We start from the raw sequence: 22,627 nt of genomic DNA, 5'->3' as shown, positions 1-22,627 counted from the left end.
GCATGAAATTTCACTGGGAGTGACTAAAGCACAGCTTGAATCACATTGAATCAGTGTTGAATCACAACTACATGGTTTTTAAACCACCCACCTGCTCATTATGAAAAAAATAACAAAAACTGTATGTCAAACTTAGAGCAAAATTAAGGTTCTGGAATGGACATGTTTAATACTCTCAGAAATACCTTCATTTTTATGCTGTCTGCAGATATGTAACGTAGATAAACAACGTTTTAAGCAAAATTTCCTGGGTCACTTTTCAGCTGCCAGTCTGAGAGGTTTTTGAACAGGGAATTTTAACAGAGACTGGAACATGCAGAGAAAGACCAAGAAAAAAAGCTCCCATTGGAAAGTATCAGGGATACAAAACTTGTGATGGCCCAAAGCTCCAAGAGGAGCACGTCCCAGCTGGACACCAGCTATGGCCCAGAAAGCCAGTACTGGGTAGCAGGAACCTGTACAACTAGAGCTTCCTTTCTTGTGCTGTGTCTGACCTTTCTACTTTCTAGTTAGTGTTCCTTGAAGCTTAAATGGCCAAGTCAAATCCCTCGTCTCCTTGCCTGAAGCTCCTGGTAAGTCTTAATAAAGACAACACACTCCCTCCCGACTCAAGAGCTAAACCTCTGCAGTAAAGGCCTATTCCAAGCAGTCAAACTTCTCAACTTAGGGATGTGACCTCCCAAAATATTAAACTCTACAACTCTGCAAGCTTGCCTCCCAAGTTAAGAGACTGCATTTTCATATGAAATCTGACTTTCTCTTTGTAAAGCACTTCAGTGGTGTCACAGCTATCTTATTACGAAACTAGGCTACAAGATACTCTATAACACCAAGAGCCTACAGATAGGAATTCTGTGCTGTAACATTTACCATGGCAGAGAAACTCTCCTTTGAGACTTAACAAGAGTGACAAGGAACACTCTGCTTTCTGGGTGTTCAGGAGCAAGCTGTACTCTTCTTCAACATGCAATTTAAAAGTCTCCTGAGGAAAAGAAGAAACCTGCTCTGCAGTCTACAATAGGAAATATTTTACTGCACTTTAGATCCATGCTATCCATAGCAAAGTCAGATTAAATTGAGGTAAATATCTCTTCCCCCTTTCACACATTTTATGAGAAGCCCATAAAATGTATTTTCTGTGTCTGGTTTGGCTGTTACCTTAATTCTCACTTTCTAAGTGTGCCCACACATGTCCCTTTATTTCCTTCTCCCAGTAATCATATATATCCTAAAGAGTACAGCACAGCCCACCTCCTGACCCCAGTTCATGAAATAAAAGACTGTCTCTATAGGGACCATCTTCACTGGAGGCCTAGGAGGACACAGTTTATTACTAATTTTCAAATGTTCCTGCCACTAGACCAGGCTGCTCAAAGCCCTGTCCAATCTGCCTTCAACACTTCTAGGATGGGGCATCCACAGCTTCTCTGGGGACCCTGTTCCAGTTCCTCACCATGCTCACAGGAAAAAATTTCGTCCTAATATCCAATATAAATCAAGCATTCTTCAGTGTGAAGTCATTCCCTTTGTCCTTATCACTCCATGCCCTTGTAACTGTCCCTCTTCAGCTCTCTTGTAAGCCCCTTTAGGAGGGTTCTGTAAAGTCTCTTCTCCAGGCAGAACAGCCCCAACCTTCTCAGCCTGTCTTCAGAGGGGAGGTGCTCCAGTCCCCTTGCCAACTTTGTGGCTTCCTCTGGACACATTTCAACAGTTTCACACAATCAAGATATTAATGTCCACTTGTGAAATATTTCCAGAGTGAAATCTTGCAGGTTATGGCAGGCAGAGTCCTTCTTCAGCAGCACTGACATTAATGCTGCTTCAGAGGCCTTGCTCACTTTGCCAGGGTACCTGGGCACTCAGACTGGCTCCTGCAGCCCACCCCTAGGTGGGCACTATCCATGCCTCCTTCAAACTGTGGGATACAAATAAACACCAAATCATTCTCCCATTTCTTAAAAAGTTATAAGACTGTACAGGGCAGGAATTCCTTTGTCAAGGGCTGGGGAAAGGGCTTCATGAACTTCCCACACAATTGCCACAATTCTTAGTGTTTGCAATTCCTGACACATTTAGATGAAAGGCGCTAAAGAGCTTTCAAGTCAAATATTTTTAATTAAATTTGAACACATACATACAAGTTGAAACAAGTACAAACATTAAGCAAAGTTGGTTGATAAGGTTACATTATCAAACAAAAATCATCTCAATCAGAATTATTTTCATATTTAGGACTCCATATTCATCTCAGACTTCCCAGTTGCTTGAAATACGACTGAAGTTGTCTATCTTCCATGTCCATCTTGTTTTTGCAATCCAAGGACATTTTTTTGTGACAGGCTTTTCAAACAGAAGAACTTGCCAGCTCTTTTTTCAAGCTTTTGATATGAAGCATTTCTGGTTTTCAGGAATTAGGATCACTTACAAGATACTGCTTGTAATGCAATAGGAACACCAAGATTTTTATGTATTTTTATCTATATATGTATTTATGAAAAAACCCTCATTGTGCAGCCTTCCACAGAGACAAAGATTGGTGTGTTCTTGGTGCAGCATAAGAATCAGCATTTTCAGGCCTTTGGGACAGACACACAGCTCTCTGAGCATGGCAGGACATTTTCTGGCTAAGAGAGAAATCATCCAACAACAACATAAGATGACAATACTTCAGAGATTTTAAGATATTGTAATTTACCACAGAACCTCCAACTAAACAGAAAACATGCTCAGCATGTATTTCACATGATCCTTAGATATCTAAGATTATAGCTGGTACAAACCTGTTCTTCAAGGACTAAAACAACTCTGAATATATTGACTTAAGGAATTAAATTACATTTGGTATTAGAACTCTTAACATAAGACAGATTGATGACAGAGAGCCCAAACAGCACCACAGCCAAGGTGTTAAAAAACATGACTCATCAAGAGAGAATGAAAGATATTAGAGCTCAGAAATAGTTAAGGCATATTTAAAAGGAGAGAGAAATTCTTCCCCATCGCTCTTCAACTATAATACAAATAGTCAGAAATTCAAAATTATAGCAAGAAAATGTGATTTGGCCACTAAGAAAATTTTCCTAAATATACACATTTGATACTGGAATAGATGACCTGGGAAATTTGCAATAATGAGATCTCAGAAAAAAGCTGGACAAATCTGTCAGGAATACATGTTCATGCCCTCCCTCAAGACAAGTTAGTTCAACAACCTTTTCACCCGTATTTTCTAAAATTTTATGATCACATTTTCAAGTGATTTATTAGGGTGTTTCTTTCCTATACTCTCACTGACTTTATACTTATAGGTAACTTTAGGATTGACTTCAGGCTCCTCAGCAAGCCTGCCAAGTCTCAGGTGTTTTATTAGTAAAATTTACAAGTATAAATACTCAGTGAATACACTGAGCTCATTTATCTGAAAAGGACAGCTCTGAGGAAATGCCACAAAAACAAAGTACACTGGATTAATAAAAGATATCACCTCGTTGGAAAAAAATAAAACCAAGAACAAAACCAAAAATAAAGCAACAGCAAAAAAAAAAAAAATCCCACCAAAAATCCCCAAAACCCACACCCCTTTTCCCCTGCAAAAACCCAATCCAAAACCAAAACAGCAACAAAAAAATTCCAACTCCGTGTGCTAAACACTGCCTAATTTTCCAGGAACATAACATTTAAAGGAGTAATTAAAATGGAAAACTATTCACTTTACTGCCATTCCTGCATAAATTGTATGTATATTAGAAAGGGATGGGTAAAGTATTGGGGGGGAGGTGAAGGGTGGGATTTATTTAAAAATAAAAAAGCATCAACAGACAAAATCATTACTGACAGTAGCTAACATGTCACCTTGATACACAGACTTAGTCTGACATACTGGAAACGCTGAATCATTTTCTACTTTCATTTTCCTGAAGAACAAGAAGTCATAAATTAAGGCATCTTGTGTATCAGGAAAACTGAACAAGTTAAAATATTCTTGGAATTTACACAGTAATTCTTAAAATTCCAAAAGCAAAATCTTCTCACAAAAGAGTATTGTGGAAACAGATGAAAGACCATTTTGTCTTCTAAGGACCCAAGGGATATTTCTACCTGCAGGTCAGAGATCTTCAGCACTACTGTGCTCAGCCACACAAACAGACAAAAGCTCAGCCTGGGAAAGACACTGCCCTCAGGAAAAGAAGCCATTCTCTTCTGACAGTATCTGTACTCCACAGCTCTCACCAACACACTGCACTGCTTAAATGTTACACAAAAAACATCAGCAGCAACACCAAAGCACCGAATGCTGGTTCTACAGATGGCCCTTCTGAATTAATCACAGTCCTTGTTACCAGGTTCTGGCTTCGGCCAGCTTGGTCTGGAGAGAGAGGGAGAGTTAGCACAGCTCTGGGCTGGAGCAGCTCCTTCAGCTGAGAGCTCCCAGCAGAGACTTGCAACAGCAGAGAGGTGCCAGGCCTTCACTTGAACCCAGCAAGCTTCAAGAGGGAGCCTGCATTCTGTCTGATCATGAGCCATCCCACTTGCACAAACGTATTCAAAACATCTCTGCACAAAAGAGCCCAGGAAAGGAGGAGAGTACAAGGAATTAGAGAGCAAGGGCAGGGATGCTTAGCTGCAGGATAGAGCCAGTGCATATAGGTAAGAGATACCAGCAACACTTTGGCCAAAGGCAAGGAGTAAGGGGAAGCACTATTATATGCTGAGGAGAATGGCAAGGGAAAATGAGATTTGGCTTTTGCTTTATATTTAGTGCTCAGACAGAAGTAGTGAAAACAAACTAAGCATGTGGCAGGACTAAAGCAGTGGAAACTAAGTATGATCTCCAATCGTGGTAGTATTTGGAGCCCAAGCACCTTTTAATTCTTTTAAATCCTGTCAAAAATGGACTAGAAGATTGTCTGCCCTGATGCTCAATTTATATTTTTTTTCTTGTGTGGTCAAACAAATACAGTCACAGATTCAGCTTGTCAATAACTGATTAAAAATTCATCAACTATCTTGATCAGTGAACAGCTAATTGCAATGCTTGCTTTCACTCTCCCACAGCTGGAAGGAAACTTAAAAAGTCCACGGCAACATGAAAACAGTGACAAAGGCTAGGTGTAAAGAACCTGCTTCACCTTGCTGAAACCTCAGTATCTGAAAGTTAAGGAGGACAGAGTAAATCTGCTTCTGTACACAATTAAAGAGGAGTTACACATGCATTTAATTAAACTAATTGCTCTTGCTTACCATAACACTTATCTGAAACTAATCATTAATGGTCTTCTGAAATAGAGCACTGTGATAAAAACAATTTCATTGTGAATGCTGCTGTGGGCACTGATAACTATTTGTAATGAGGAGCTGTATACAGTTGTGACTGGCATTGTTTTGTTTCATCACATAATAAAAGAAGTTGTGCATGACTGCTTTATTCAATTATGCATGAATCACAAACCTGTCATACCTCTTGCAGGCCACTGGGATTCCTGCAGACATACTTTTATATATAAATATTTTTAGCTCAACAGAATTAATTTCTTTCAGCTTCCTGGGCTTTATTCTTCTGTACTTAAGTTACCATGTCTGAGGAATTAGAACTGACAACAACCTGATGTGCAGGATGTCTACGTAGTCAATAATGCCCTGTACATTAATATTTGGAAAGACCATACGGTCATTACGCAATTCACAGTTCTGAGTGTAATTAAATTTTATGAACTGCAGAAAAACATTTATAAAAAGTAGATAAGACTTTCGCATTTCAACTTCCTCCCCACTTCTACAGAGTAAAACCTAGCCGCCAATGCCTTGTTCAGTCCCTGTTCAACACTGCTTTGTTTTCCCTATAAAATTCTCCAAATAATTTAAAAGCATTCTTCCAGAAAAACACCTCCAAGGTACTGCTACACTACATCATTCTTTACTCTTCAGTATAAACCCAAGGACAGACTTCAAACACTGACAACATGATCTCTATGTCCCCTCATCTTAGTTTCTTTAGAGCCCTAAGAAATTAACTTGTCTTTTCATTAAGACAGAAGAAATTTGGTCAAGTGACTGTCACCAAAACCCCAGATTTTAAACAGGCACACTGTCCTCAAGACCATCATTGTGAGTCTTCCACACCAGTGCTCAAGGGACACACTGCAGATAAAAGACCCCTCATCAAGAGATAAGGAAATCTCATTTAGATGCAGAAGTGAAATGGTAACGTTTTAAACCCAGCCTGTAACAGAAAACAAACCCCTCCAATACACTGCTTTAATTAGTTTCATAGCATGCTTCCTAAGAAAATATAAACCATCTTCCACTGAGTAGAAACCACACTAAGACCAACAACTGCACACAATTAAATTAGGTGGCCTCACTTACCAAATAAGCAGGTGCTTTTTAACCAAACCTTAATTAAATACGGTCACCTAAATTCTTTTCTCTGAGCAATTATCAGACCTATCAACCTTAAGCAAAAGGAGCTCAGCTGAGCAGTCTTTCAGATTTCAGACTCCAAGTCATAACTTAAAAGAAAGGAGTGTTTCAATATTATTTCATTGGTAACTGCCTGGCAGTAAATTATTCTAGGAAACACTAATTGGTTAATAACTGCTAATAAATTACAGTTCTGAAAATATAGTATATAGACTATGAGATATGCTAAACCTGTTACTTCCCTCACCAGCTCAGGCCCATTTTTTATTTTGGGATTCCACAGAGTCAAACACACAGAAACAAACCACGAGGAGACACAGAGATGAGATGAGCCTTGTAAACTTACCCCTCCTGACAACTTAATCACCCTGACTTTGCTGCCGACATGGGGCCCATCACTAGCACTGTTTGTCCGCTGCATCACAGTCCTTTTCACCCCCGGCTTCTGCTCCTGGGGCCTGGCGGGGACCGAGGCCACTCGAGCCGCCTGCGCCGTGGGCAGCGCCGCTGCTGCAGGTTTGTTCTGTAACACTTTCGGGGATGCCTGAGGCTGACTCGCAGGAATTGTTCTAGTTTGCCTCAGCTGCTTCACTGGCTTCATCTGCTGTCCTTGGTACTGCCCATCCCCTGCGCCCTGGGGGAAATCTGTGGGTTTGGGGTGGATGTTTGCAACTACCGCGTCTTGCTTCCTAACAAGGAGTCTGTTTTTCACGTTGTGCCTGGTCTGCAAGCCGGAGTGGGGAATGTAGGGGCTGCCGTTGGTGGGGAACTCGGAGGAGTCCTCCTCGTGCTGCAGGTAGGACTGCTGGGAGCAAGGCTGCTGCTGCTGCTGCTGTGCAAGTCTCTCCAGCAACTCTCTCTTCCTGGCCCCAGCCTGCTGCTGCCGTCTCAGCTCCTTCTGCTTCAGGATCTCCTCTCTCAGGCGCTTCTGCTCTTCTATCTTCAAACGATACAACCGAGTTTCTTCATCTTCGTCTGGGTACTACAAAGGAAAAAACAAATGAATTTATAAAATTCTAAACAGACGCCCAGCTCGGTCAAAACAACATGAAATTGTTTCAGATGTAGAGCTTTTTAAATTTTCCCAGATACCAAAGCAAGGCTATTAGTGGAGTGCATCTGCTGCTAAGGTTTATTTGCTATTCATTTCAGACAAACAGCTCAAATCTGGTTTAGGACTTAGATATACTACTTCCTAGACAGAAAAGCTTTAATACCACTTCAGAAATCTGATCAGAATAATAAAAAAAAAAAGTTTTACAAATTGGAATTAATTTAAAAGTTTCCAAAACCAATTAAACTATTAATATAATTCAAGATATCAAAATATGCTTCAAATAGAAGGTAACAATACAGAGGCAACCCACTGTCACATAGGTTTTATCTTGCTCTTTTCTGACAAAGTAACAAAAGGTAGGGTGGTAAATGACCTGAAAGGCCCTGATTAGAACTATTGATTTTTCTCACAGAATTTTAAGCCTGATCTCAAACTCATTTGTCACACAATAATTGGTTATAATGAACAGCACAAGTCAATCTCTCTGACCTTGAACTCATGCACTCTCTCCAGAATCAAAATGTTGCCAAATGCAGTGTTGGAATATTAATGGTATATAGAGAATGCCTTTAATATTCCAGCCCTGGGTCTCTCTGAAAGTACTACACACCACCAAATAACCTTCCTAAAGATTCTTCAACTCAGGAAGAACAGGTTCTTATGAAAAGCTGCATAAAAATGGACAAGAGTCAAGGAAATGCAGATTCTCATCATCCTGGAAAAGAAATCAAATGGCTCTTGTAATAAAAGCACATATATTTTTCAGAATTAGGAAGCATACTTTATTATATTTTCTCTTTTTAACCATTTGAAATATTTAAGTTAGATTTACAGAGAATGCTTACAGATGGTAATGAACACAATCTTCTACTCAAGATGCATCAATCACTCCTAAAAACAGCCTCTCCAAATAACCATATTTTGCATGTTGGTGAATTAATTCATAAAGAGTGCTAAAATATTTCTCACAAACTGGGAATCTGTGATGAATCTTTATGCATCTTGCAGCTGGGTGCAAACTGTTTTTAACACAACTGCCATTTTTTTAACATATGTGACCCAAATGTGTGACTTGAAGGCTTGAGGTCTTTTTAATACTCAAGTGCTTTTAATCCTAGTGCACCCTAGAAATATCCCCAACCCAAGAAAAAACCCAGCAGAACAGATTCAGCCACAATGTTGGTTCATGGATGTGAAAGCCCAGCAGGGTCAGATCTGCACTCACAGCAGCCAGATGTAACACAACTCCTGAATGCTTGTTTCCTTCAGCTGTAGCTGCTTCTTCCCTGAGCAGGTATTGATAGGGATTATTCTCACAGTGACTAAAACCAGCTCATTGTCTCAAATTAGAAGCCCTATTACAAGCATCTAATTAGCAGTCTAATTACAAGCCAAAACAATGGCTAAATAAGACTAACCAAATTGCATTTTTAAAATTTGCATTTATGTTTTAAGTATGGGTTGTGGTTCAGGGATGAGGTCTAAGACAGTTCTAACAGTTCTTTACATGAGAATGCTACACTCACCCTGAAGTTCTTATCTTAATCTATACTTTGTGGAACATGGTGGTGATTAATAATCACTGTGACAACGAAATTAGAGGTTTGTGTTGATAGATGGTAAAGAAACATACTTCTACAGGAGGAAACCCAGATATTTCATTTTGTCTTGACTGCTGGAGATGCTGGATTGTAGCAAAAAAAAAAATAGAATAGAATAATATCCTTATGAAATACAGGGAAAGATTAAGACCCTTAAAAATAGTTTGCAAAGGATGAGAAAACATGTAAGCTCCAGCTAGGAGGAGGATGTGCTGTTATGCAGATCCTGATGCAATTAATAAAATTTTCAGAGATACTAAGTATCACAATTACTACAATTGTGATAATTTCAGAGGGTAAACTTGTTTAACTTAACGAATTAGTTTATTCACCTGGTTTGGTTTAGATCATAATATTCTACAATTTATCTAAACAAACTGATGGATGCCATGAGCCAATAACAAGTTTACTTTGGAGGTAGTCCTGTAATTTTTTTCCCCTATGTTCAATTGGAACATTGCAGCATGAGTCTCCAGGAGACCACCACTTCTACCAGTGCCCTTTATTAAGAGGGATTTGCCTGCTCATTTTATCACCTAACAAGTTCTGAAGACCTTGGGAGACAGATCACGATGTGGCGGGCTCAGAGCACCAACTCAAAGGTTGCACACAGCAGCAGAGATGTGTGCTTTGCAGCACACAAACGAGTCCTGCCAGCAGACAAGGAATGAACATCCCCAGGGACTCTGACTAATACATCCCTGCAACAGCCCTTGGACAGACACACTGATTCCAACTATGCCAGAATTAAACACAGAAAGATGACTGATATAAACTAGACATAAACTCTATTTTTCTCTGCAATTCAAAGAATGCTTAGTAGAATATTCAGGCAACTTGATCTCAAATATAATCCAAAACTTTCCTTTCTGAACTAAACTTAAGAAATTAGTAATGATCATTGGAAGTCATCCCTTCTTATAAGTTAAAATCAATCATCAAGAGCCCTGAGGTTATATGACAACTGCAGATCAGTCTGCTAACAAGTTAGGGGTAGACCTAAATCCTTAAAAAGCAAGGTATTACTACTGTTAAATTCTAAACAAAATGCCCCCACAACTAGAGGAAGATAATATAAAGACCCTGTGATGATTAACTAAATTTCTCCATTAGAAGTCAGCTTTAACTCGATTTAGTTGTACAATGGCCCAACAGTACAGATTGAGAAGGACAGCAAACTCCTTATCAGGATGAAAACAGGGGCAGTTAAATCCCCTTCTCCTCAGCACTAAGAGCACCTTATTTACACCATCCTAGAGAGTGAGGGTATATATGTGATGTATAGTACATATCAATGACCTATAGTATGTAATAAGGACATTCAGCATATTAACTGGCCAGACAGGGTCAAGATGAACACAGGATACAATGCCTATTGCTAATGACTTCCATCCCATAGTTTAATAAGCCCAGTATAGATTACTCCAACAAACAACAGCACTACCAAGGAAAAAAAGAAAAAGGCAAGGAAAGCAGGCATTTTGCCTACAGAATCAACTGGGAGAAAGTACAGATCCTTTGAAGTTCAAACCACTGTAATTTTCACATCCTGTGTCTGGAAGCAACATTATCTGTAGGTGAAAAAGCAGAAAACCATGGAGCAGCCTATTCCCTACATAAGTTATTAAGCTTCACATGTTTTGGGTAGAAAACTCCCCAACATGAATAAATGGTACACTGTACATGTATATGGCTCCTCCTTTTAAAGGAGGCTGCAAAGTACAAAAGGCCAGGCATGCACTTGGTTCTGTAGGGGTGGCTTTTTTTCTGCCAGGTTTTGAGGTTGTTTTCTTTTTTTTAAGTGGAAATTCTCGTCCATCTTTGAACAGTTTTAACACAATGCATTTCACTGAGGTTTGAAGGCAGACTGAGCCTTAGCTGCAGGTTTTTCTTCTCCCTCAAGATCCATGGCAGTTTTGATGGAAAGCACCACGAGAAAACGTTACAGGCTGCTTTTCTGAATCTGGCTGAAGAGCACCAGCAAGAGAAGCAGCAGTCCCACATCCTTCTGAGGAATGCAGAATGGCACTGTTGACTTAGGAAATGACAGCAAGGACACACTCTAAATCAAGGGATTAAACTTTCTACTGAAATTTAAGTCCTACTACCAGTAGCTTGCTTTTCATGTACTGAATTAAAAAGAAACAAACCCATACCTTTTCAGAAGTCTGCAGGATTAATTGCCAATTAATAGAACTAAATTCTGAGTCATAAGAACCAGACACTGATAATGTTCTGGCTGGCTCCCAAGGAACAAAAAAAGGAATCCCTTTTTTGGGATCACTTATGTGTCTCAGCAGGTTTGTCTTCATTTTTTTAAGCTATAACATTAAAACATAAGAAGTTAGAATAATTTTCTAAAAATTCCTGCCAATTGTTTGCAAAAGGCACAGCCAGATCCAAATTGCATCATTTGGCTGCTTGTGTTCAAAACTACAAAATATCTGAATTAAAGGCTACCTATGTATATACACTGTACACTTCACATTGCTGATAACATCAGCTCCTGAACCCGAGGAAGGTATGAGACACCCTACAAAGCAGAGGTGCTGCACATCTTGGACAAACAGGGAGAGAGTGAAGAACAAGGTTACAAGTTACTCCAAGAAGCACACTACCCTCTTGCTAATTTCCAACTGGAAACAAAAACTGTGATAAGACTCTTCTAAGCACAAGACAGTAGGCCCCATTACAAAAATTTGGAAGACAAGTTATTTAAACTAGAGAAAATTCTACAATTTTTCAAGTAGTTCATAACTAAAAAGATGAAAATATTCAGATACAATTGATCTAGTAATTTAGTGCGGCAGCTCCTTTCCATATTGCAAGCCTTGTTAGAAAAGACAGCAATGTAAAATCCAACAAAATTCACAATTTACTGGATTTGGAAGAGCAGAACACAAAGGTTTTCTTTCAGTACATCAAGGACATTATTCCCAATGTAAGTACTAACATCAATACACCAATGACTACGCAGTGCTCTACTGATTTCCCTCCTGTTCTGAGCTCCAATATCTATTTCTCCTAAAGACACATCACCTTTCTCCATTCTCCCTCTTCTTTAAACTCAAAAATGCTTAATTCTGCTGTAATTCCTCTAATCTTAAACTGACTTCAACAGGAGCAGAATTAGGCCCACATAATCCAGACTTTCCTATTTCAATGACAAAATGATGTTTCAGACTAACGATATATAATATAAATCCTGGGGAGTAAAAGCTATTCTGAACAGGCATTTAAGGTCAGTATTTTGTAGCCTCACAGGAACAGGAACACAAGCATTCCATTAAACATACAGTTTTTAATCTTCTATTCACTCACATTGCAAACCTTTCAAATATCTATATTTAGGGTGAGCAAAACCTCTAACAGCCAATATTGCTATTTTTTTAGTGCTTCCTGAATGATAGGCCACTCATAAATACAGCCACTGACTCTTTAGGAAGAAAGATGCAAAGAAAAGTCTTAATTTTCCAGTTGAAGACACTTGGAAAATAACCTGCCCAATTCAGTTATGTGCCATACAGCTAGAAAAGGTGACAGAACTTAACTCTTTCTCATCATCACTGAAAGCAAAAGAACAGGATGAAGTCAGCTAATTACAAGAAAAACACACAAAAAAGACTGCAAAACATTATAATCTGCCTAAGGAGAGAAATGTAATAACCTACATTACAAAAACAGTGAAGAAAATGATTAAATGCTTGTGAATGAACGTTTTTAGTGCAGCATTCCCATCTGTAAGAGTGACAATAAGCAGCAGCAGTGAAAAAGAGCACTGCAGTGGCACAGCAGAAATGGGACAACAGCTACTACACTGCTTGCAGCAGCAGGCTCTGTTCCAGGTGTGCTTTGGAAGGACAAGGTTCTCCTAATGCCTGCCAAATATAACTACAAGGGCTTTACTAGGAGACTTCATTTGTTCCAAGACACCTCTAGTTTTTTTATCCTGATTTGCAAAAACTTACATAAAACAGTTACCAGAATTTTTTCAATGACAGTTTTGACAGAGAAATAAAAAGAAAGTTTTATTAGTAATACACAAAGAATTCACACAGGTAAGATTAGTTGGTTTGATAACCACACGCTAGAGTATGTTTAAAATGTAAAATGGAGACAACAAGATGACCGCTTTGGGGTTTAGTTTTCTATTTAATTAAAATAAAATTTTTAAATTCTTATCTTTTTCTAAATACTGTGGAACTAATGCCTTAATTTTCATATGACTACATACAGAATAACTTCAAGATATTTTAGATGGGGAGGCCTGTGGCTGATTTTTCAAGACTGATTTTTCAGGTCATTACTTTACTAATGGCCTGAAAGAAAAGGCTTCTCTATGAGGCACTGCTTTCTGCATTTTCTGTGACTGAGATTATTCCAAGAGACTGAATGGAGGGGAAAGAGATTACTTAAATATTTTTTCCAAAAAAGGTGAAAATTAAAAGCTTTTTAGCTTTTTTTTTTTCATTTCCATTGAAATGCAAGTGCACAGGAGGTCAAACACTGATAGCTTTAGGTTTCTTTTGTGCCTCATTTATGGAAATTAGCTATGACCATCCCTAATTCAAGAACAAGATGAAAAGCTAATCATGAGCAGCTTAAAAGGAAGACAGCCTTATCACAATTAAAGCTTTCAATGGTTGTTGAAGAAAACCTGGTCCTTGAGACAAGATTCATGGTTAACTATAACCGTGAAAATTTACAGTTCTTCACAGAATAGCCTGACAAAGCACACAGGGTGCATTTAGCCATCATGCTCAGGATATAAAGAGCACCATCAGTCCAATCCTACCCACTCTCTCAAAGAAACAGAGCTCATAGAGTGTCTTCTCTAGCTTCCAGGAGATCTGTGCAGGAAAATGGTCATCTGTTCACATGACACGATCCAGTGGAGCTGAAAACACTGGCATCTGATTTTTTCAACTGCACAGAATACTAGCAGAGCAAACAGCACCACTTTCTCCAAAATGGAAAACTTAAAAGCATCTCCTCTTTTCCCTTACATGAAAAGGTTTCATAAAAAAGAGATTTTCTTCTTCAAGAGCAAGAAGCTTCACGGACAGTACAGCTATGATCTCCTGCATGAATGCTCAAGGCCTAGCAGAGACTGAAGAGCCTAAAGGAAAATAGCATGAGGATGACAGCTCTCCAAATAGCCTACTTTTTTCCTTTGAGCAACACAACATCATACAAAAAGACAGAGAAGAGGCTTTCAGATTTAGAAGAATATGATCACCTGAAAATGTATTATAATTCCCAAAGATAAAAATGGGCAAAATAAGTATTTCAGAGACTTGCATCACTGATTACCTGTATTCAAATTCTGCCTTTCCCTAGTAGAAATGACAACTCCTCCTGCAAAACAAATTCACCACAGCCTTGCCAACCTTCCAGACCTTTTATGTCAATGGAGACTATTTCTGCTGTTGCAATAAAAGAGAAAAGTGCAATTCAGAAGGGAGGCCTCTAGTGGCACCAAAAAATATTTGGTGGATAATACACACAGCGTGCTTGCAGTTCATAAATAAGATTATAAAAGTTTTTTTAAAGGTGGGAGCTTTGTTTCTTGTTGTTTGTTTTTTGATCTTTTTTTTAAGCAAAAAGAAAAAAATCCCTTACCTCTGGTTCACATTTTCCTTCTGGCTTTGCCTGTCCCACTGGAGTGATTGGTTTAGCTTTCATCTCAGGCCTTCCCTGGGAGTTGGCAGCAGCGGTGGCAGACTTGGTGGCAGGCATGGTGCTGGTGATGGGTTTGACCTGGGCAGCCGGGGCGGAGCTGCGGCGGCTGCTGCTCAGCTCCATGGCGTGGGACGGGGCGATGGGCAGCTCCCGCAGGTTGCTGTTCCTGGGGGCGGCCGACTGCAGCTGCTGGTTGGAACGCTTGACTAGATTCTGTGATGGGGTACTCTGAAAAGAAAAAAGGAAAAGAACTGCTGACTTCCACCACAAACCAGGCTGAAGGGATTTTGGTTTCACTTTTTCCTGATTTAGTTCAGTTTGGGAAAACAAGCTTTGTGAAGAGGCGCAATATTTTTAACGTCAGGAAAAAAATACAGAAATGAGAACATTTTAATAACCTTCTTTTCTAATTAAAAGCAAAATTTAATCTCACTTGTTTAACACCATTCTCAGAATCTGGATTCACTGTGTGATTACCTTTCCTAATCAAAGCAATTATGCTGAACTATAGTTATATTGTCCTGAGCACTGCTCCAGGCTGTTGTCCTACCCAACCTACAAAGCAGCAGCACAGGCTGCATTGGAGGAAAACTCACAAGACAGGAGAGGCACTATCTGAACCAGAAAACTGATCAGCAGTGGTACAGAGAGGCCTTCAAATCAAAAGATTGGCACAGAACTGGGCTGCCACACAACCACAGACTGCCAGCAGTTGTTAAGCCTTATAAAGCAAACCTATCTTTCACAATCCCTTCATTGCCAGTTCTTGGGAAACTGAAACATCTCCTATCGGACCCAAATCAAAAAGAACACTGAAAACCAGAGGAGAAAAGAAAGATATACATGATATTTTCTAATGTAGATTATAAAATGATCAAGGCAGAAAATGAGCAAGAAATGGTAAAAGGAGGGGAAAGAGCAGGAAGGGAATAAATAGAACTGAAAACCCACACTGAAACCTGTGCTTACATGCCTGCTACTCATGCAGGACATGGACACATGTGGTACTTACATGCCTTGGCTTCATTGGACCCTGTCGTGGCTGACACTGCATCCTGTTGCTATTTGGCTGCTGCTGTGTGGCTTGCATGTGAGGCCTGAACTGTGGCTGGTTCATGGGCATCAGGGGCTGTGGAGGCCCTTGGAGATGGTGATGCTGCTGCTGCTGCTGGTGATGGTGCTGCGGTTGCTGCTGGTGATGCTGCTGATGAGGTTGTGGTTGTGGCTGAGGCTGTAATGGAGGATGCATGGGACCCTTCACATGAAAAAAAAGTATTTTAGTTTCAAGGTAATAAAGTCCAGAAAAGCAGCTCCAGCCTCTCAAGTCCTTAGAACTATAAGCATTTATGAACTATGTTGCACTGAAATCATACAGAGCAAAGAACAGACCAACCAAAGCAGCGTATGGTCGTTCTACTCGTAAACCTGTGTAAGACAACAGCTGAAGTAAGACCAAAGCAGACGGATCGGGGCTGCTGGCGGTACGCGGTTTTCTGACGCGGTTCCCGCCGGCCCTCAGCACACCCGAGCGCCGCCCCGCTGCCGGCAGAGGGCGCTGCCGGCCCGCGCGGCCCGGCGGGCAGAGCGGCTCCGTCGCTCCGCGGGCACCGCCGCGACGGCTCCGGGGCCATCCCCCCGCGGCCCGCAAAGCTCCGGCCCCGTCACTCCCCCAGTGCCGTACCTGCATGCTGGGCTGCGTGTGCGGGGCCAGGAAGGGCTGTCCGGGCGCCTGCAGGAACTGCTGCCGCGGGGGGATGAAGGGCCGCGGGGCGGCGGAGCCCGGCTGGTTGAAGTGCAGGATGCCCACCGGGCCCTGCGGCTGCATGCCCGGCCGCACCGGCCGCTCCCGGGGATACACCGGCTGCTGTCCCGGCTGCGTGAAGGCGGGCCCGGGCGGGCTGAACGGCATCGGGCTCTGCGCGGGAACGGGGTGGGCGCTGTTAAGCAGCGGGGGAGGCGGTGGCGGTGGGGGGCTGCGCTGCTCAAACAAGGGATGACCCGGGAACCTCGGATCTGCGGGAATGAGAGAATTGATTCAATTACAACCTTCCTGGGACATAAGCGTGTTTCAGAAACATAGAGCTCCAGCCTGTTTTGGAAAGTAACCTGAAGTTTGTAGAATGAAAACTGTATGGGATGTTTCAATTATAAGAGCTACCCTCAAGGTTATGTTTCTCTTGTTCCTGTCATTTGTGTATAAAAGTAATTGATCCTTTAAAGACCAGCACAACTGGTACTCTGCTGGAATCAGCAATACCTTTTGGAAATTCTACTTCAAGAAAATCAATGAAGGATTCCAGCGATTATAGTTTAAACCACAGAAGAACTCAAAGCATTGACACTGTTTGCTGACCAGTATTCAGTACATTTTTACATATAGTACATGTATAAAATATTTGCAAAATATTATGTATATATATTTATATATACATATATATGTATATAATGTATATATATGTATATATATATGTATATAATGTGTATATACACATTACCTATATGTGGTATAAATATAAACATGCACTTTCTTTCTCGATTCTTTGCTAGGCTGTATCATTTTATCTAATCTTAAGAAATTTCTTATACTACACACACAGTCCAAGCAGTTTAAAGAGTTACAAGAAGAAACCCATGTGTATGGAGAGTACTTGTTATCCAAATTATAACAAAGTGCAACAACTTCATTGCAACAATCACTTAGATATTAATTTGGTGTCTATATAAATATCCAGATTCATGGCAGTTACAGGTGAAGACATTAAAAAAAGTAAAAATCCACATAAGTAAAAATATACTAGACAACCAGAATTTCTGCCATGTACCAGCCTGACTACATCAAATAGTAGTTCAAATACATCAAATACATCAAAAGTGTTCTTCCGAACACTTCATACTGTGGGATATGCAGTCACTTTACAATAGGGGGGTGTTAATTGGATTGAAAATGCTCACCTGCTAAGAAGAAAGGATCTCTGTCCTGAGGAGGTGGAGGAGGGAGTGGTGGAGGTGGTGGGGGTGGCCCTCTCCACTGGTCCTGGATTGGCAGCCTTGGAGCTTGGGAGAAGTTGGTAGGAACTGGTCCAGGTGCATGCTGCTGGAAGTCTGGAGGGGCCTATTTAATAAGGCAGAATTAAAATTAAGGCTACCATATAGAAATTGATGTATTGTCTGCTATAACTTTTTTCTCTCAAAAATACAATTGCTGTATGAATTATCTTCCTATCACCTGTACAAACTGACAGCCTTTACTGAGTCATTCCTTCACAGTGGAAGATACATTAAACCCAAGTACAGTATCTTGAAAGGAATGCACAATGTTTTAATAATCACTAGCACCACAGGAATGCCATTTCTTCTCAAGCTTATTGAAATCCATGCAATTATTGACCTTCTTTCCCATTAATCCAAAAAAATCTGTATGTCTACTTGAGAAGACATTCCTGACATTTATCTTCATAAACCATACTATTCTTCATTGTCAATTTAGCACAATGTAAGCTACAGAAGGGAGCAGCTTTACTTAAAAAAAGGGGAGGAAGGACAATTTATGACATCCAGAAAATTAAAGAAGTCATCTTTCTAAAAGAATTAAGAGGAGAGAAACATTTCTGGCTATTCACAGTTTAGTATCTGAAGCATTTAAAGAAAGAGTACAAAATTTTCTTTCTTCCAGTAAGGCATTGGATTTTTTTCTTTTTTTAATGCCTTTGCATATTGCAGGGAGCAGTATGTTAATACAAAACCAGAACTCTGCAGTAGACACATTTAATGAGTAATTCACACTAGAATTTTTTCTTTTGTATCAAAAGTTGACAAAATACAGTGGCAACCTCTGATATACAGAGTAAGCTTTGCTTCACATAAATTATATTCTAAACCATTTCCTTATGTGAGTAAATCAAGTAAGTATTGAAAATAATCTGTGAACATCCCTGCTTTCTATAAAGATTCTGAAATCAGTGGATGGGACCTGTTTTGTCTAGATGTGATGGTCACCTTGAAGCTTAAAACTTGCGTTGCTGAAGACAAGCTTTTCAAAACAGATATCAGACCAAAAGCTCCCTGCTAGACTGAAGTATTGTCATGAGGAAAGGACCAAACAACGAAGCTGCAGTAGCTTATCTTTTATCTCTTGAGTTGCCCTCACCAAGGGTATGCACAGTCTCACCCTATCATATTTGTACTGCACAAAGACTGGAATTTTAGGATAAGAATTTCTCACACAGCAAGAATGGCCCTGGAGCATACTCAAAATCAAAGCAGCACAAGACAGAGCTGCTTTACAGACTTCTACCAGCACAATACAACTGGGATTGGCAAGATCCAAATAAGTAGATGAGAAGCACCAAGGATCAGATCCATTATTAAATCCGTGGCCTTCCTGAAACACCTGAATGGGGATATGTGAGATACCAAGACGTCCTATCTGGGACCAAGACTGTGACTACTTATTTTATGTCATTATACAGCCATCAACTGTAAATACATTATCATTCCTAGAGATTAAAGGGTCTATATCCCCTTGCCAGTGCTTCCAGTCAGCCAGTCTCCTGTGGGTATTTCATTTAGTGAAAACACATTATATTACACTCAAGCATGACAGTCCTCATAAAATACACACTGTTTGTAGGAGGAGCTCTACACTTCTGCAAGTGAACAGTCACAATATTCCTGCCACCTTGGAACTGACTACTGCCTTTGAACTTCACAGTCTGTCTGCAAACAACAGCACTTGGAGCAAGATGGAGCTGTTTGGGATGGAAAAAGGTGACATTTATTTGTTCTATAAAACCCTTTTCAGGCCTAGCTGAACAAGGATATTAAATTGCTTTGCCTTTCCCTTGTGTTGCATGGGACAGCACTGGCTGCCTGTCAAAAGTTATCAACTGAACACAAACCTTGAGGATCCTGACCCTTCACTCCCAAACTACACCTCCAGCACCACTGCACACAGAAGCTGCCAGAGCTACTTTCAAAATAAGGTTAGATGCACTCCCTCATCTCAGAAGCTTTGGTGATAAAAGCCTATTTCTCCAAGTATTGCTCTTACAGCAATCCCAGGGAATAAACAGCCCTTCCACATGCTGTGTATCACTTAGAGAGGCACCCAGCTGACCAGCTCATGTTTAGCTATTTAGTTATTACTTTACCAGTGGATAATGCAACAGGAGCTTGGGAGAACCCAGTTCAACAGGGCACTTGCACACAAGATGGATCTGATTTACAGCACGTAGCCATATGCTCATCCTGCATCTCGGGACACAGCATGGTCTTGACAACCTTTTTTCCCCATTTTCAGAGAGCCTGACTCAGAAGCTCTCAAATTCCTCATCGTTTTCCCTAGACATATGCCTACACATATCTTCGTAATTTGTAAAATAGCCAGCTAAAAACAAATTATGTGGAAACTTACTGAAACCTGGGCTAATAAATCTTAAGTGTCACGTATCTGCCACCCGAGCTGAAGAACTGGCAGCAGCAATGATCTGTCTGGGCTTGGTTCCAAGCACCAAATGGCAATGCAGTGATCATGGCCTCCTCTACCTGCTTTTTCCAAACTTGATGTATTCTGCCCTGGTTGAGGTAACAGATCCTTAGCAGTCTCTCCTCTCACTCCCAGACTTCAGTTTTAGTGCTAGGCTGAAAGGCAACAGGCTTAGGCTACAAACTAAGCAGCCATCTCTGCTTCTCAACCACATTTGTAACCTGGTCTTAAGGATCTCCTTCAGTATTAATTCCTGGCGAAATTGCCCAATTTGCCTTTTGTTCTCTTGGTCCTGCTCACTCCTTCAGATACATTCTCTCATCCCCATCATGTCTTTCTCTCTGGACACTGGTTCCTAATCCCAGCATGGCTCCAGCTTCCCAACTCCAAGCTGGTGGCCTTGTGTTGTGGCAGCTGGTCATGAGCTCCTACTTGCCCCACTCAGCCCCTAATTTCCTTGCCTGTACACTTACACCAGGTCATCTCCCCTCTTTTTCCTGCCAGGAAAGCTGCAGGCACAGGCTGAAAAAATCCAGTATGTTTGTTTTAAATAAATAATTCTTTGTACCCTTTGGCTTCCCTCCCCTGCCAACCTGTACCCTCATTATTATGCCCAGATTTGTCTCCTCCTAAAGCAGCCCTGAATTGCAAATGCATGGAAAGTCCTGTTGAATTTCACACAGCCCTCATGTACTGAAACATCCTCAGTGCAGCCAAACTCAATTTTCTTCCCTGGAAACTGAGCAATAATAAAACACTTCTAAATAACTCACTTGGGTACAAAATATTTTTCTACCATTTCAGCTTTGGAATGAAAGTATATTTGGAAAATTTTCAACCAAAAGGATTCAAAATGATACCAGCAACCAGCACATCATCTTGGTTTGGGCCACTAAAGTCCGTTAGTATTGCACACACTGAGAGCAGCTCTATATTTCCCATCATAAAGAAATAAACCTTTATGACATAAGCTTTAGGTAAGTTTTAGAAATGAGTAATGCAAGGTCATTTTAAGTCTAAGAAAGCTCACGTTTTTAAAACAATAATTCTATTATAGTTTATTTACAAAAAAAACCCCCATGAACCAATAACCAGCAAGACATTTCACTGTTAAAAATAGTAGCAATGCTGATTTCAAGTGCTCTGTGATCTTCAGTACCAAAGGTGTCCATCCACCTTAAGAAGCAAAACATTTAGTGTCTTCTAAACATCTGCATTGAGTTAACACAAAATAACAGTTAACACAAAGTATCCAACTGTTACCCAAAATCTGGTGTCAAAAATCCCAACAAATGCTCACTAAGATACATTAAGAATTTTTTTCTCTAGTTAGCAGTATATGTCATATAAGTACATGCTGCAACACCAGTTCGGATCAGAGTAACTCTTAGAACAGTCCAAGAAATAACAAGAAGGAAATATCTGAAGTTTTGAACTCTTCCTATTGGCCTCTCTTTTTTCTGTCTCTAGCAGTGAAGAACTCTGGGGTTTTTTCCACTTTTTAAGATTCCAGATTCACTAACAAATATCTACTTATTTGATTGCTGAGCAGTTTTTAACTTTGTGTCTGACATTCTGAAAAACTACTAAATTATGACTGATCACATTTCTTGGCTGATAACCAAAGGCCAATCATGCAAAATTAATTGCAAAGACATTTGTTATTTGCTGAAAAACGAATTACTAATGTTTGCTTCTAAAAAAAAAAAAAAATTAGGTTGATTCTTTCCCTTCTTACAGTCATGATAGACTGACCTCCACTTTTTTCCTAAATCAGGTTTGCTTCTATATCCCTAAAGATAAAAACTTCTGCCCTAAATAACAGTTTAAACAGGGAGGGGGAAGCTGATATTTTCACATCTTACATTGCCGAGATTTTTCTTCTGAAAAAGCTCCCAGGATAATTCCAACAGGAATTCAGTTGTGCAATTGATTCATATACACACTACATGTGAAACTAAAACTCTAACGTTCAACTACTTCCAGATACACATTAACTCTTTTTTAAAAGAAAATACATAAACTATGATGGGTATTTTTCTAATTATGAGGTCTTTGTCTATTATTCTCAAATGACATTACATTTTTTCTAATTCCATAGAAACACAACAGTATTACCACTTCAGCTTTTACTAATGTCAAATTCCAATTATCCTAAAACCAGTACAAAGTAATATAACAGTTCCCCATTGCTGAAAGCTTTTTGAGGGTGGGCTTGGTTTTTTGGTGCCTTTTTTTTTTTTTTGTGTTTAACAGTAGTTAAACTACAATTTTAGTAGTGGATTATTTTATTATTAATGTTAAACTCTACATTCAGCAAGTATTTGTTGCTAATAACCCCCAAGTGCCCTCTGGTATTTGGTGGAAAAGACCACTCAGAGC

At 40.0% G+C, this 22,627-nt stretch overlaps 1 protein-coding gene across 5 annotated transcripts in view; it reads right to left on the bottom strand.

Annotated features, from left to right (window-relative positions):
- RBM33 (RNA binding motif protein 33) overlaps positions 1-22,627 on the bottom strand; it is a 102,266-nt gene that overhangs the window by 26,391 nt on the left and 53,248 nt on the right. For 4 of the 5 annotated variants that reach the window (XM_030264265.4, XM_030264266.4, XM_030264268.4 and 1 more), the window contains exons 11-15: positions 17,713-17,872; positions 16,442-16,773; positions 15,773-16,015; positions 14,701-14,988; positions 6,767-7,402 (exon numbers count right to left, since the gene is read on the bottom strand). In XM_030264265.4, coding sequence (XP_030120125.4) covers positions 6,767-7,402; positions 14,701-14,988; positions 15,773-16,015; positions 16,442-16,773; positions 17,713-17,872 — 1,659 coding nt within the window. Of the gene's footprint in view, positions 1-2,095; positions 2,625-6,766; positions 7,403-14,700; positions 14,989-15,772; positions 16,016-16,441; positions 16,774-17,712; positions 17,873-22,627 lie in introns of those variants that run through there. The other variant, XM_030264269.4, reaches the window with a different exon arrangement.

Source organism: Taeniopygia guttata, chromosome 2 (assembly GCF_048771995.1).
Source record: "Taeniopygia guttata chromosome 2, bTaeGut7.mat, whole genome shotgun sequence".
NCBI lineage: Eukaryota > Metazoa > Chordata > Aves > Passeriformes > Estrildidae > Taeniopygia > Taeniopygia guttata.
Note: the sequence above shows the minus strand (reverse complement) of the source record. Positions and strands in the feature narration are given on the sequence as shown.